Here is a 16,964-nt window from a genome sequence, read left to right as displayed (position 1 = left end):
CCTTAATTAATCATGTCACGTGCAGATCAAGCCCTCTTCCTGACCTCTGACCTTTCCACTCTACACTCTGGTAGACCCTGGGGGAGCCTGGTAGACCTGTCACTGGAGCTAATGTTCCTGGAATACACAGCTATGTTGTTTCTCTTCATTAGTGGAGTTATTCTTATACTGTCATGTTAGCGAAGAAAACGAGCGATGGAATTCTGACCCCGGGAAACCCTCCATTCACTCACTCACTCACTCGCTCGCTCGCTCGCACGCACGCACGCACGCACGCACGCACGCACGCACACACACACACACACACACACACACACACACACACACACACACACATTTTCCCTCTCACACACATACACACACATATAAGTGACATTGAGGGCCCACCCAGAGAGGAAGGAAAGGTCAGAACAAAATTATCACGATGGGTTCATTGAGAAGATGAACTGTGTGGGGGGCTGATATCGTACAGTGACATTGAGGGAGTAGGAGTATGTGTGTGTGTGTAGTCGTCGTCGGTTGTGAAACTGAGGTTGTGTTCCTAGGCAGTCCCAGGGCTTCTTACGGAGGGCAGCAGGAAGAGCCAGCGATAGCAGGCCATCATCCATCACCGGGATGAACAAGAAGCTGTTTATAAACACACAATGCTGGGAATGTCTTAATGAGCCTGCTCTCTCTCACTGCAGGGCCAGGGCCCACACCATCACATCCACTTTCCCCTCCGTTCTTCATTATGGTGCTCCACATACTTCATATACATCCCTCTATGCTCTCTAGTTTCACACAATGCAATTCATTGAGGGAGGTATCAATTACAACTTCAGACATCGCCTCATGACGTAGGCCAAAGCAAGGTGTGCACACTCTCAGGAAAGATTTGTCAGTGTGATGATTTGACTTGAGCAATATTCTTTTGCCCACCGTGGCCTATGTATCACTGCATAGTAATAGGTGCGTTTATTTCTTTGCAGGCATTATTCATTTAAATAAATGACTGATCATGTTTGGGGAAAGAATCACTTGCATTACATTTCACAGTCAATAACCTTGTACACTATACAGACATCCTACTTACTGTATTTATGCTAATCTACTCTGAGAACCCCTCTTCTTGAAAGAAATCCATGGTATTTAATACCCTAATCTACTCTGAGAACCCCTCTTCTTGAAAGAAATCCATGGTATTTAATACCCTAATCTACTCTGAGAACCCCTCTTCTTGAAAGAAATCCATGGTATTTAATACCCTAATCTACTCTGAGAACCCCTCTTCTTGAAAGAAATCCATGGTATTTAATACCCTAATCTACTCTGAGAACCCCTCTTCTTGAAAGAAATCCATGGTATTTAATACCCTAATCTACTCTGAGAACCCCTCTTCTTGAAAGAAATCCATGGTATTTAATACCCTAATCTACTCTGAGAACCCCTCTTCTTGAAAGAAATCCATGGTATTTAATACCCTAATCTACTCTGAGAACCCCTCTTCTTGAAAGAAATCCATGGTATTTAATACCCTAATCTACCTCATACCATGTTTCTGATATTGTGTCCTGTCTTTTGTTTGAGAGGGAAACCTCTTCTTTGTACTTGTGAGTGTGTGTATGCGCAAGTGTGTGTAGCGTGTGTGTGTGTGTGTGTGTGTGTGTGTGTACATGTTTGGCAAGTGTAGGGTGTCAGAGGCTGGACTGCAGTCAACATTACAAATGTAAGGGGAGGACAAATCAAGAGGCTATCAGAAGAGTCAACACACGAGAAAGAAGACCACCGCTGGTGAGTTCATATCACTATTTTTAATACATTTTACTGGATGAAGAGTAATAGCCTTATTTTAATATGAACCTTTATTCAAACTCTGCTATGGACTGTGTATTTGGAAATCTTAGTTTGACCATTATTGTCCCCAAAGCCACTAGAATGCGTCCTCTTGTTAATGTGAAGAAGCTCAGCAGTGTCCTACTTCTCTTGAGAAACTTGCTACCTGATAGATGAAGTGCTAAGGAGCCATAATGCATCTTACTGCCTTACAGAGAGATTTAGAAGTTTTAACAGTGTGCTTTGGAAGGGTAATCAACTAAGTCTACTGTTTTTAAAATGTAGTTTTATGCTTATTTTTACACATTAGTGATGCATGCAAGAATGCATGCATTCTTAACTGACATTGGACAGGTTAGAGAGGTTTGGTGGTTACACTTGGACTATATATATCTTTGCCACCGTGTTTGCCACCGTGTCAAGCCAGTGTTTTAACATGATTCTGTGTCCTTTCCGTCCTGACAACAGTAGCCTAACACATTTATCAAGGGTTTTAAGACCTGCTGTTACAAACAAGTAATGGATAAGAAAATATAGTAGTTAAGCTTGCATCTACAGTATGTAGGGGGGAAAACCAAAATCTTGATTCTGTGGAATCCATTTGAGAGAGAAGCATTTTCTGAAACCTGTAGTTGTGTTAGCTCAAGTTTTCTAAAGCGACAACAGTGCCCTACATTTAGGTAAACTGTAATCAAAGATTTGAATTATGTTAGTAATACACACACGCACACACACGCACGCGCACACACGCACGCACGCACACACACACACACACACACACACACACACACACACACACACACACACACACACACACACACACACACACACACACACACACACACACTGACCCCTCAAATGTAGCAATGGACTTTACCCACAAATCCATCTACTGGCCCTCCCTGCAAGGCCACTCTAATCTAACGTAAGTTTCCTGTAAACACAGTAAACATTGTGCTATCTGAATCAGGCTACCAGCAAACAGTGTGCAGCGATAAATAGAGAAGCAGGGGGACTTGCTGAATGAAAGAAAGAGAAATAGATTAATTGTGTGCTTACTGCCTTCAGTCCACATTTTTTGTGAATCAAGGGTAAATATTTTAAGCCCACCCTTACCCTACCCTCCTTCTTCTCCTCCTTCACCTCTGCATCCTCCTCCAAAAAGCTTCCCTTGGGGATGTGCAACATGCTCAGGCCCTTGTCCAACAAAGTGACAACTAGGCCAGACTAGGAGATCCATGTCCACATGTATACACTCCAATAAATTGTCCCCATCACTAAATATGATGGGAAAAAGGAATGAATGTGCATGCAGTCGTTCCATCCGTTATCCTGCAGTGTGAGGGATATCAAGGGCTTGTTTTGCCGGATATGTGAGGACATGACTAATGTAACAATACAAATGACAGAGGAACATAACAACAGAAGTCTTTCCTGGGATTTGTTAATTTACTTTTACAATGACCAAGAGGGATCAGATAAATGTAATAATGACATAGTGTATTTGGGATTTCTCTACATTGGGGACCTTAGTCAGTTGTTCCTAGGTATCAGATGAAGTGATATTAGATGGATCCAAAGTTGACACAATGTTAATGTGATGTTGCTTTATTGGGAGCTATGGAGAGAAATTGCGAGTTACTGTAACAGAGACGGTCTGTTTTTCTGCGCATCATCAAAGCTTTTATACATAAATGTTTTTGAATCATCCAGAATCCACCAATAGTCAGGTTTGCACCCATTTCTCCAAACTCTACAGTATGGACCTGTTTAGAGCCTCCTCCTCTGTTGATTGCTCGTTCACCTCGTCCTCTCAATATCTTTCACTTTACGGGAGACCTGTAGTTTCCCACCAAGGATTTAAATTCCTCCAGTGTCATGTTTGATGCACAACACAGTGTGGCATGTTCATCAAAATCCAAAATGATTTAGACCACTTCCCAGTTGCCACCTCTTTCCAGACAGCCCTCATTGAAGGTTCAGTTCATTGGGAATTATGAGTTTGGCACAGTTACAGAACACTGGAAACCATTAGTGAAGAACAGAGGACTGCATGCCTGAGCATGAGTGAAACATACAGGTGTCGGATCTTAATTTGACCTGTTTTGTCGCAGGAGTAAAATAGTCCTGCAGCAGGAAGAGCAGCAGGGTTTGATGATAAAAAGTGATAATTTCTAAAAACAAAATTATTTTTGATAGGCTACAGTAAACTATAGTCCAGGATACTCTTGTACTTCATAGTGGAGACTAATATCAATCTTATGTTATTACGCTACACTGAACAAAAATATAAACGCAACTTACAACAATTTAAAATATTTTTACTGAGTTACAGTTCATATAAGGAAAATAGTCAATTTAAATAAATAAATTAGGCCCTAATCTATGGATTTACTGGGAATACAGGTATGCATATGTTGGTTATAGATACAGTTGAAGTCGGAAGTTTACATACACCTTAGCCAAATATATTTAAACTCAGTTTTTCACAATTCCTGACATTTAATCCTAGTAAAAATTCCCTGTCTTAGGTCAGTTAGGATCACCACTTTTTTTTAAGAATGTGAAATATCAGAATAATAGTAGAGAGAATGATTTATTTATTTATTTATTTTATATCACATTCCCAGTGGGTCAGAAGTTTACATACACTCAATTAGTATTTGGTAGCATTGCCTTTAAATTGTTGAACTTGGGTCAAACATTTCAGGTAGCCTTCCACAACCTTTGTTGTCCTTAAGCCATTTTGCCACAACTTTGGAAGTATGCTTGGGGTCATTGTCCATTTGGAAGACCCATGTGCGACCAAGCTTTAACTTCCTGACTGATGTCTTGAGATGTTGCTTCAATATATCCACACAATTTTCCTGCCTCATGATGCCATCTATTTTGTGAAGTGCACCAGTCCCTCCTGCAGCAAAGCACCCCCACAACATGATGCTGCCACCCCTGTGCTTCATGGTTGGGATGATGTTCTTTGGCTTGCAAGCCTCCCCCTTTTTCCTTCAAACATAACGATGGTCATTATGGCCAAACAGTTCAATTTTTGTTTTGTCAGACCAGAGGACACTTCTCCAAAAAGTACGATCTTTGTCCCCATGTGCAGTTGCAAACCATAGTCTGGCTTTTTTATGCCTTTCAGGTTATGTCGACATAGGACTCGTTTTACTGTGGATAAAAATACTTTTGTACCGGTATCCTCCAGCATCTTCACATGGTCCTTTGCTGTTGTTCTGGGATTGATTTGCACTTTTCGCACCAAAGTATGTTCATCTCTTGGAGACAGAACGCGTCTCCTTCCTTAGCGGTATGTGGCTGCGTGGTCCCATGGTGTTTATACTTGCGTACTATTGTTTGTACAGATGAACGTGGTACCTTCAGGCGTTTGGAAATTGCTCCCAAGGATGAACCAGACTTGTGGAGGTCTACAGTTTTTTTTCTGAAGTCTTGGCTGATTTCTTTTGATTTTCCCATGATGTCAAGCAAAGAGGCACTGAGTTTGAAGGTAGGCCTTGAAATACATCCACAGGTACACTTCCAATTGACTTGTCAATTAGCCTATCAGAAGCTTCCAAAGCCATGTCATAATTTTCTGGAATTTTCCAAGCTGTTTAAAGGCACTGTCAACTTAGTGTATGTAAACTTCTGACCCACTGGAACTGTGATACAGGAAATTATAATTGAAATAATCTGTCTGTAAACAATTGTTGGAAAAACGACTTGTCTCATGCATAAAGTAGATGTCCTAACTGACTTGCCAAAACTATAGTTTGTTAACAAGAAATTTGTGGAGTGGTTGAGAAAATAGTTTTAATGACTCCAACATAAGTGTATGTAAACTTCAGACTTCAACTGTACCTTACAAAACAAGTAGGGGTGTGGATTAGAAAACCAGTCAGTATCTGGTGTGGCCATCATTTCCCTCATGCAGCGTGACACATCTCCTTGCTGGATATTTGGGTAAACTGGAACACGCTGTCGTACAAGGCGATCCAAAGCATCCCAAACATGCTCAGTGGGTGACAATATCTGCTGAATATGCAGCAGATATCAGCTTCCAGGGATTGTGTACAGATGCTTGCGACATGGGGCATTATCTTGCTGAAACATGAGTTGATGGCGGCAGATGAATGGCATGACAATGGGCCTCAGGATCTCGTCACGGTATCTGTGTGTATTCAAATTGCCATAGATAAATTGCAATTGTGTTCGTTGTCTGTAGCTTATGCCTGCCCATACCATAACCCCACTGCCACCATGGGGCACTCTGTTCACAACGTTGACATCAGCTAACCACTCGCCCACACTACGCCATCTGCCTGGTACAGTTTTGACCGGGATTCATCCGTGAAAAGCACACTTCTCCTGCGTGCCAGTGGCCATCAAAGGTAAGAATTTGCCGGCTGAAGTCGGTTACGAGGCCGAACTGCAGTCAGGTCAAACCCTGGTGAGGACGTAGAGTATGCAGATGAGCTTCCCTGAGATGGCGGTTTGACGGTTTGTGCAGAAATTATTCTGGCTGGTCTCAGACTTTCCCGCAGGTGAAGAAGCAGGATGTGGAGGTCCAGGGCTGGCGTGGTTACATGTGGTCTGCGGATGTGAAATTAACATTAAATTCTCTGGCAACCTCTCTGGTGGACATTCTTGCAGTCAACATACCAATTCCACTCTCCTCAAAACTTGAGACCATCTGTGGCATTGTGTTGTGTGACAAAACTGTACATTTTAGAGTGGTCTTTGTATTGTCCCCAGCACAAGGTGCACCTGTGTAATGATCATGCTGTTTAATCAGATCCTTGATATGCCATACCAGTCAGGTGGATGGATTGTCCTGGCAAAGGAGAAATGCTCACTATATACAGTGCCTTGCGAAAGTATTCGGCCCCCTTGAACTTTGCGACCTTTTGCCACATTTCAGGCTTCAAACATAAAGATATAAAACTGTATTTTTTTTGTGAAGAATCAACAACAAGTGGGACACAATCATGAAGTGGAACGACATTTATTGGATATTTCAAACTTTTTTAACAAATAAAAAACTGAAAAATTGGGCGTGCAAAATTATTCAGCCCCCTTAAGTTAATACTTTGTAGCGCCACCTTTTGCTGCGATTACAGCTGTAAGTCGCTTGGGGTATGTCTCTATCAGTTTTGCACATTGAGAGACTGACATTTTTTCCCGTTCCTCCTTGCAAAACAGCTCGAGCTCAGTGAGGTTGGATGGAGAGCATTTGTGAACAGCAGTTTTCAGTTCTTTCCACAGATTCTCGATTGGATTCAGGTCTGGACTTTGACTTGGCCATTCTAACACCTGGATATGTTTATTTTTGAACCATTCCATTGTAGATTTTGCTTTATGTTTTGGATCATTGTCTTGTTGGAAGACAAATCTCCGTCCCAGTCTCAGGTCTTTTGCAGACTCCATCAGGTTTTCTTCCAGAATGGTCCTGTATTTGGCTCCATCCATCTTCCCATCAATTTTAACCATCTTCCCTGTCCCTGCTGAAGAAAAGCAGGCCCAAACCATGATGCTGCCACCACCATGTTTGACAGTGGGGATGGTGTGTTCAGCTGTGTTGCTTTTACGCCAAACATAACGTTTTGCATTGTTGCCAAAAAGTTCAATTTTGGTTTCATCTGACCAGAGCACCTTCTTCCACATGTTTGGTGTGTCTCCCAGGTGGCTTGTGGCAAACTTTAAACAACACTTTTTATGGATATCTTTAAGAAATGGCTTTCTTCTTGCCACTCTTCCATAAAGGCCAGATTTGTGCAATATACAACTGATTGTTGTCCTATGGACAGAGTCTCCCACCTCAGCTGTAGATCTCTGCAGTTCATCCAGAGTGATCATGGGCCTCTTGGCTGCATCTCTGATCAGTCTTCTCCTTGTATGAGCTGAAAGTTTAGAGGGACGGCCAGGTCTTGGTAGATTTGCAGGGGTCTGATACTCCTTCCATTTCAATATTATCGCTTGCACAGTGCTCCTTGGGATGTTTAAAGCTTGGGAAATCTTTTTGTATCCAAATCCGGCTTTAAACTTCTTCACAACAGTATCTCGGACCTGCCTGGTGTGTTCCTTGTTCTTCATGATGCTCTCTGCGCTTTTAACGGACCTCTGAGACTATCACAGTGCAGGTGCATTTATACGGAGACTTGATTACACACAGGTGGATTGTATTTATCATCATTAGTCATTTAGGTCAACATTGGATCATTCAGAGATCCTCACTGAACTTCTGGAGAGAGTTTGCTGCACTGAAAGTAAAGGGGCTGAATAATTTTGCACGCCCAATTTTTCAGTTTTTGATTTGTTAAAAAAGTTTGAAATATCCAATAAATGTCGTTCCACTTCATGATTTTGTCCCACTTGTTGTTGATTCTTCACAAAAAAATACAGTTTTATATCTTTATGTTTGAAGCCTGAAATGTGGCAAAAGGTTGCAAAGTTCAAGGGGGCCGAATACTTTCGCAAGGCACTGTATATAAACAAATTTGTGCACAACATTTGAGAGAAATAAGCTTTTGTGTGTATGGAACATTTCAGGGATTTTTTATTTCAGCTCATGAAATATGGGACCAACACTTTACATGTTCGTACATTTTTTTGTTCAGTATATGTAAAACAATGATTGTTGATATGTAGGGCTGCATTTCAGATACATTTTTGTACTTTTGAATGTCTCAGTAGTACCTACAGTAGTAGGACATTTATTCTGTCTGGTGCTTTAGCGTTTGAGTTAGCGAAAGAGAAAGAGAACTGCGGGATTTCAATTAATTTATGTAAATCACAAGGCTCATTTGAATGTCCTGCAACGCAGGAAAATTTGCAGCGAGAACAGAGTGATCAAATTAAGATACTATATCTGTAACTAATTAGTCACCGAACTATTATTACTTGTATCACTTCATGTTATGCGTGTGTGTATATACTGTATGCATCCTACGTTTGGTGTACCTTCTCATTTGCACTGCTTGCTCAGCACATATGATCAACACGTGGGATAGATAAAGTCTAATTAAATTAAATGCTGCTTGTTGCTCGGCTTGGTTCACGCACAGGTCAGTGTAATGAGACAGTTGAGGAATGCGGTGAGGGTGGGAAGGACACCATAAGTTCTCTAGAATCAAGCTGCATGTCAAACCCAATCAGGGAGAGGTAAGGGCAAATCTAGGGTCTCTCTCTCATCAGGGCTCAACTCAACCCAGTCAACTCTGGAGGGGCATCCAAGCCCCAGACTCGAAATCTGCCCGGCGTCAAATATTAACTGCAATACAAACAAAGCAGTAGCATAAATGCCCTGGGGGCTCCAAAGCTTCATTAAATAGTACCCGCAAACATCAGTCTCAATGTCAACAGTGAAGAGGCAACTCCGGGATGCTGGCCTTCTAGGCAGAGTTCCTCTGTCCAGTGTCTGTGTTCTTTTTCCCATCTTAATCTTTTATTTTTATTGGCCAGTCTGAGATATGGCTTTTTCTTTGCAACTTTGCCTAGATGGCCAGCATCCCGGAGTTACCTCGTTGAAGTTGAGACTGGTGTTTTTTGCGGGTACTATTTAATGAAGCTGCCAGTTGAGGACTTGTGAGGCATCTGTTTGTCAAACTAGACACTCTAATGTACTTGTCCTCTTGCTCAGTTGTGTACCGGGGCCTCCCACTCCTCTTTCTATTCTGGTTAGCACCAGTTTGCATTGTTCTGTGAAAGGAGTAGTACACAGCATTGTATGAGATTTTCAGTTTCTTGGCATTTTCTTGCATGCAATAGCCTTCATCTCCCAGAACAAGAATAGACTGATTTCTTTGTTTCTTTGATTTCTTTGTTTCTGGCCATTTTGAGCCTGTAATCGAACCCACAAATGCTGATGCTCCAGATATTCAACTAGTCTAAAGAAGGACAGTGTGCTAACATATTGCAAAAGGACTTTCTAATGAATAGTTAGCCTTTTAAAATGATAAACTTGGATTAGCTAACACAACGTGCCATTGGAACACATGAATGATGGTTGCTGATAATGGGCCTCTGTACGCCTATGTAGATGTTCCATAAAAAAATCTGCCATTTCCAGCTACAATAGTCATTTACAACATTAACAATGTCTGCACTGTATTTCTGATCAATTTGATGTTATTTTAATGGACATAAAATGAGATTTTCTTTCAAAAACAAGGACATTTCTAAGTGACTCCAAACTTTTGAACGGTAGTGTATACACACACATGCTCACACATACATTAATACACATACACTCTTACAAACAAACATGTATAAGCCCGTGTGTGCACACCCGCACTACCCACCCAGGGAGAGTAACTACAGCATAGTAATAGTATACTGTGTAGTGTAGATGGGGAAGAGTATTCAAGTTATCAGGATGTTTATGGAAAATAGAAGAAATACAAAATATAGAAGAGACAAATATATAAGAGAAGAGACAAAATAGCAGTTACCAGCTACAGCTAAATCATTGATCCAACTCTGTGATCTCCTCTCCCATGACACACAAAAACTCAGGTGGGTGATTATTGGGTCCCTGTTGCTCCATGGTAGGGTGGGATCCATCCACCCAGGCCAAACCTAAGCTCCCCACCAGGGACAGGCCCCCATCTGACAGGACCTCTCTCTTCCCTCTGAACATTCAGCCAGAGCAGCTGTTTGGACATGAGTCCCATCTCTCTCTTCTTCTCACACTCTCATCGCTGTCCCTTGTCTCCCCGTGATGCCTCTCAGAGGAGCAGAGATCCATCACACTGCCACAGACTTCAGCTGCACGCCTCCACAGTGGACAACAGTAACCTTTAGTTTTGCATCATAGAGGGTAGCTTAAAATAGGCAATGATATCACAGCTAGGAGACTGAGGAGACCTGTCGTCAGCGTGGATATAAAATAATGTTTGGAGAGTTGCAGATTCCTCAGATGTGTGGTTCCCTGTGTGTGTGTGTCAATAGATTAAGCGGGTGTTCCTAAGGACTGACTGTGGATCAGCTGTCCAGATGAGAGAGTGGAGTGAGTCGGAGATGACCATGTCTGCCGGTGGTTACCTCTCTGCCTTTGATGGATACGGCATCTCCGAGCCTCTGCAGTACTACGGTGAGCGACTCTTTTGATCTGGGCTGTCTGCAATTATATTAAAATAATCTAGTCAGATTTTGTAGGGGTTATAAATTGTCTGCAATACTATGGTATGTTGATCCAAACACAATTTATCTTGATACATACCCTGCAATTGTATGGTGATGACCTAATTGAATCAAAATGTCATGATTAGACATTTATGTTCCACATGTTTATGCTTGCTATGTTCTGCTTTAATTTGTGTGTTGCTTTTTTGTTCAAATGTTTAGTGCCATATGGCCTGCAGATTAGAAAGGGAGACTTGTAGGGATACATAATGTGGGTCTAACCTTATACATTTAGAAAATAACTGTCTTTATTTGTATTTTTTCCAATACACAGGATGTTAGCCAACAAAAAAATGTCATTGGAAAGAGGGGCTATTTATAATGGTTGCAGTGGAGAGTTATGGCCTAATCCGAACTATGGGGCTTCTTTCTTCACATTGTTGTCTTCTCCTCTCCTAGCTGGATGGATGGATATGACAAGCTGCATGATGGGGGGTAGTGTTAGTGTGCGTGGGAAGGAGGGAGGCCCGGGTGTTTACACAGTGCTGAAACGGTTTACAAACAGAGCTCACCACAGCGTTGTCACACAAGCACAAGCTCAGTATTGGCCTCCATTCTCACCAGGACAGGAAACATCTGGGAGACACAGAGGAGAGACGGAATGAGTTAGGAAAGTGGGGAGAGAGAGAGAGAGAGAGAGAGAGAGAGAGAGAGAGAGAGGAATGGACGGATGGGAGGAAGACTAGAGAGTCAAGGTTCTAGAAGAGGGGTGAGGAAGGTTGTGGTTGTGGTTGAGGATGGGGTGAGTTTTGGAATTCAGAAATTAGGGGTCAGAGGTTGGACTCTAGAAGTCACTGTGGTATTCAGTCCATGTCAGGGCATCAGAGTTGTGGACAAATGTCCATGCTTATATGGTAAGAAGACACTCGAAGTGCGCCTGAGTACAATGTGATGTGTACAACCCCTAGTATTGATGCATTTTGAGAAAGAATGGAACTTCTAGTCATTGTTGGTCATAATCATTTAATTTGTTGTGTTTAAAAGAAGAAACCTCTCACTATTTCAGTTATTTTCTGAACTAATAAAACGCCAAGAGACTCAGGTTATGGAAGAGGATCTTCCTGATCAGAGTGACTGATTTAGGGCTGATCTGTGACCAGCTCTTCTCCTTATAATGCAGATGTGCTTCAGAAGAGCTGCCAGGGGCAACACATGTTCCCTCTGTGGAAGTGGGGCTTGAAGTTACAAAATGTTCACAGCTCCACCGGCCACCCCGATACGCTCACAAAACATTCAGTCAAACACCAATCTACACGGCCATAAAACACTGAATAAAACTCTATAAAAAATATCAAATTCATAAACAACACTGTAACCTCTCAGCTGCATCCTGTTTCCACAGTCCAAACTGGTTCACAAGGTCTTGCTCTGATGTTTTTTTATTACGCCCCACAGGACAAATAAAAGACACGTAAGATTGTGGACAAGGAACACATTCTTGTGATGCACTTTGACTTAAAAACAAGTTTGACAGTAATAATGGCTCTGGTAGAAAAATGAATTTATGGACCCTCTAGGTTAGCCACTAGACGTTCCCAAATCCACTCCTGTGGTGCACGTAAACTTAACCGGAGTGACCAGGACAAAAACACTTCATTAATTTTGTGTTGTTATCCCATCACACAGATGTGCTAGGGGACCCTTTGGGCTACTCTTTCCAGGAGCCAGACCTACAGGGCCTAGCCTTCAGCCAACAGCAGTACAGCCCCGTCAACCTGCAATTCTCTGTCTACGAACCACCGTCCTCCCAACCGTGCCACCCACCCTACACCCACCCCTACAGCCCCCACTGCCTGGAGGCTCCCTGCGAGCCCAGCCCAGAGCCCCAGTGTGGAGGCCTGGGGAAGGTGGGTGGTGGAGGTCTGCCCCTGGTCAAGAGGACCAGGCTGGGCCCTGGAGGGCGGGTGAGGGGCCTAGATGAGCTTTGTGTGGTGTGTGGAGACAAAGCCTCTGGCTACCATTACAATGCCCTCACCTGTGAAGGCTGCAAAGGTAGGGGAGGCAGTGTTTTAATCAAAGTTTACAACAATATTTGGGAGGGTCAATCTGAAATCTGAAATGTCACAGAGCCTGCTACTTCTGATTCTGTCTGAATATGTGTTTATAATTTGAATGGGGAACTTTATCTGGATTAACATTATCTGGACCCCAACTAGAGGTGGTTGCTACTCAAACCCATGTCATAATCTGTCATTACTGTACTCCTGTGCTTCAGGTTTTTTCCGAAGGAGTGTGACAAAGAAAGCAGTTTACCGGTGTAAAAGTGGCGGAGGCTGTGAGATGGACATGTACATGCGGAGGAAGTGCCAGGACTGCCGCCTGCGTAAATGTCGTGCTGTGGGCATGCTAGACGAATGTGAGTGGAACATACTATAACAAAATGCCTGTAGGTATCAGAACTCAGGATAAGACCCAGATGCAAACTGTTTGAATCACAGATGTTTATTAACAAAACAGGGGGCAGGCGGACGACAGGTCAAGTGCAGGCAGAGGTCGGTAATCCAGGGCAGAGTCAGTAAGGTACAGAGCGGCGGTCAGGGCAGGCAGGGTCAGGGCAGGCAGGGTCAGGGCAGGCAGGGTCAGGGCAGGCAGAGTGGTCAAAAGAGAAACAGGAGTATGGGAAAACACGCTGGTAGGCTTGACGAGGCAAGACGAACTGGCAACAGGCAAACCGAAAACACAGGCATAATTGCACAGGGGATAATGGGGAAAATGGGCAACACCTGGAGGGGGGTGGAGACAAGCACAAGACAGGTGAAACAGATCAAGGTGTGACAGTAGGAATATTTGAACTATTTTGAACTGAATGTGATGTGAATAATGACAAAGTCCGATAGCAATAAGATCAATAATCGTGACCAGTGACTATATATCCAATTTAAAGTCAGGCAGACTTAAACATATTTCATTGCTAAGACAACCAAAATACCTTGGACATGGATCCCTTGCAAAAATGTTCTATATCTCAATACATCTCCCCCAGTTAAATAAAGGACAAATAAATAAAAGATAATTGCCTATGTGAGTCTGACAGAGGCAGCTGTGTTGCCAGGTCTGCTGACGGAGGTGCAGTGCCAGTCCAAGAGGCTGAGGAAGGGAGCCAAGCACAGAGGTGGAGGGCCTGAGGAGGAGGAGAACATGGAGAGCAGGAGCGTCAGCTCCACCAACAGGCTGCTAGGACATGTACATCCCTTTCTTCTCTCCTCCATTCAAACTTTCTCATCTAGTTTTCTAACCTTAAGTGTTTTGGTTAACTTTCTTGAATATTATGAATGGGGAAGACATTGTAGCTTGTTGTTTTTGAAAGATACCCCAATATCAGATTATTTGTCCAAAGCAAATATCCAAGTGTCTAAATAGTTACAGACCTTTGGATGATCATCTTGTAGAATGGATTGCACCACTGGAATACCCGGGTCTCTTCCTCAGACCCCAAGTTACCTTGTTTTGGTTCATAAGTGGCCCTCTCCCATATGACTTTCTTGGACTTCCAGTTTAAGTTCTTGGACCAATCAGATAATTTCATAGGCCAATGCAAATGTCTTTGGAATGCTCCATCAGTAGCCTGAAACACTTGTGAATGATTTCTTATAGCTAATCATCTCCCCCCCCCCCCCCCCCCCCCCTGTGTGGAAGTCATGTTTCTACTCTCAGTCCTGTAGTACGAACCCTGCTTATACTCCAAGTCTGTTTCAGAATGATAATTTCACTCAGCAATCAACTGATCTGTTGGTGATGCATTTCCTTCCTTGACAGGTGGTGTCTGCAAATCTGTCAAGAGAACAGAATCATGTGCTGGACAGGATAGTGGAGGCTCTTCGGCAGTACAGGGCGCAGTACACTGTACACTGTAGGGTGGGTTGCTGATTAGAATAGTAATTTTGTTGTCCGTGGATTGAGATTTGAAAGATGTGTTGCCATTTTCCTTCCCATCTCATTGAGAGCTTATTCAGGCAGTTTTTTCTGCAGGTATTTGAGTGGACTTGTACAGAGGATGGTGGAGACAGACTAATGGACGTGGCCTCCCCTCCCTCTCAGAGGCTGCTGCAGTTTGCCAAGAGTGTACCTGGTGAGTTGGGCCTCATCTCGTACATCAGCTTCCTCTCCTTTCTTGTTTCTGCACTGATATGAAAGAACGAAACAGGTCAAATGGAAAGCAAATACCTGGTAAGCATACATCATTTTGCTTTCAGCTACCATATGTTTTCAGATTTAAAAAAAGTATTTCTCTCTCTGTGGCCCCTTCTGCTTCTGGATGACCTCCTGCAGTATTAACTAATCTAGTGTCTGGTGTCCGTGTAGGCTTTGAGCTCCTGAACTGCTCGGACCAGAGCACCCTCCTCTCTAGTTCCTCTGTGGAAGTCATGTTTCTACTCTCAGCGCAGCAGTTCACCCAAAACCCGGCAGCCTGTAGTCCAGGTACTGACACCACTACACCACCATGAGGATTGTGGGTGTCAGAGTCATTTGGCCTGGCTCCATTTCAGCATACCGAAGAGGTAGATGATAGGGATGAAAATGGAACCGAGACGATTATGACATAGAGCTAATCATCCCCCCCCCCCCCCCCCCCCCCCCTTATTTTACAAGCACTACAGCCTTTCAACATCTCAACTCATCATTGTCTGAAAACCTTGGAGTCCAAGGAAAACATTCATAGTGGGACTGGCCCTGTAAACTCAGGTAAGGCACACTGTCCTTATTAGATACAGTATATCCACCACCATAGTATCCCATCTTACGAGCTTTATTTGCAATACTATTTGAAGAGAGGTTCAACGGATAAGGTCATTGTTTTGATGTTTTAGCTTATTTTCCACTACAGGCAAAATAATATGCTATCCCGGAGAATCTGGACATTGCTAAATAACCAGCTAAACAACTTATTAAAAACTGTTTGGATGAAACCAAAACACGTAAGTCGAAAATATGCTAAAACTTCAAAATAGTGAACTAAAACCTTCAAAGAAGTTAGAATGAAGTGTTGCAGTGGGGCAAAAAAGGAAATGATGTGTTTTTACTCTATGCTTCAATAGTGTGTCTTAGCTTGTGTGTCTGTGTGCAGGAATCAATGAGGACCTGCTCGGGCCGGTGATCAACTTCTTCCACAGCATGGCAGCATTGGGGGTGACCGAGGCTGAATATGCCCTGCTCACTGCCACAGTACTGCTATGCTCAGGTGATTGGCTCTCTATTCCTGACACATGACTGTATGAAAAGCTAAATGTATTTATTAATACCTTTTTAATACATATAACACAGTACGATTTTATGAAAAGACACACTTTTTATTGACTTATCATTTTCCTCCAAGAGTGTCTGAATATCTCCTCTAGCTTGCCCAGATAGTGATGACAAACTCATATATGTCGTTCTGTCATCTACTGTATCTGTTAGCAGACGAAGCGTCGCTGCGGGCGGTTACGTGTGTGGAAAGCTTACAGGAGCTGATCCTGGAGCTGCTGTCCAGGGTGTGCGGAGCCTGGTGTGGAGCCCAGGGCCCTCAGGGAGCCCAGCGCTTCGCGCGCCTGTTGGGGAGACTCACGGAGCTGCGCACGCTACAACACAACCATCTCACCCTGCTCCGACAGCAGCCCTGAGACAGACACTGAGCACGGAGAGACAGGGATACAAATAGTTTAAATAAGGACTTAGTTTAATAGTTTAAATAAAGACTTAATTTTGTATGTTTTCTCTGAATTTTTACCCAAAACATGTAAGTAACACAATTGGCCATTTATGATTATGCGGTTTATCATGAAAATACCATTCTTTTGAGTGACTGGTTTTACTGTAAAGTTTAAAGTCAATGACCATTATTAAACCAATATGAGTTTTGTTATATGGAGTATACAGATGTATTAAAAAATACTTTTATCATACCTTGGCAGTCATCGTGTTTGTGTCAACTCGTTTCCAGGATGAAAATGAATCAACCACCTGGCCATAACACCGCTCTGGTAGATCTG

General features: G+C 42.9%; 1 protein-coding gene across 4 annotated transcripts; it reads left to right on the top strand.

Annotated features, from left to right (window-relative positions):
- Positions 1-1,508: 1,508 nt before the first annotated feature.
- Positions 1,509-16,877, top strand: LOC101268902 (bile acid receptor). 4 transcript variants are annotated; one of them, XR_016483331.1, is made up of 12 exons: positions 1,678-1,773; positions 10,762-10,903; positions 12,622-12,987; positions 13,211-13,351; positions 14,048-14,178; positions 14,752-14,850; positions 14,965-15,064; positions 15,298-15,414; positions 15,586-15,678; positions 15,821-15,911; positions 16,061-16,174; positions 16,396-16,877. XR_016483331.1 is itself a non-coding variant. In XM_021616162.3 (11 exons), exons 2-11 carry the CDS (start codon positions 10,807-10,809, stop codon positions 16,593-16,595), a joined length of 1,461 nt encoding a protein of 486 aa, XP_021471837.1. In that variant the 5' UTR covers positions 1,509-1,773; positions 10,762-10,806; the 3' UTR covers positions 16,596-16,877. The 4 variants fall into 4 exon arrangements, 2 of the variants coding, with proteins under 2 accessions (XP_021471837.1, XP_021471838.1); XR_002474821.3 differs by having other exon boundaries at positions 16,393-16,877; XM_021616162.3 differs by lacking the exon at positions 15,821-15,911 and having other exon boundaries at positions 1,509-1,773; positions 16,393-16,877.
- Positions 16,878-16,964: the final 87 nt, after the last annotated feature.

Source organism: Oncorhynchus mykiss, chromosome 9 (genome assembly GCF_057628025.1).
Source record: "Oncorhynchus mykiss isolate SJ-2025 chromosome 9, ASM5762802v1, whole genome shotgun sequence".
Lineage (NCBI taxonomy): Eukaryota > Metazoa > Chordata > Actinopteri > Salmoniformes > Salmonidae > Oncorhynchus > Oncorhynchus mykiss.
The sequence above is the reverse complement of the archived record's forward strand: the minus strand, read 5'-3'. Positions and strand labels throughout refer to the sequence as shown.

Coding starts and splice junctions, on each gene's coding strand:
- LOC101268902 (XM_021616162.3), top strand. CDS start 10,807: ATGAGAGAGTGGAGTGAGTCGGAGATGACCATGTCTGCCGGTGGTTAC. Junction 12,988..13,210: donor CACCTGTGAAGGCTGCAAAG/GTAGGGGAGGCA, acceptor CCTGTGCTTCAG/GTTTTTTCCGAAGGAGTGTG. Junction 15,065..15,297: donor GTTTGCCAAGAGTGTACCTG/GTGAGTTGGGCC, acceptor GTGTCCGTGTAG/GCTTTGAGCTCCTGAACTGC.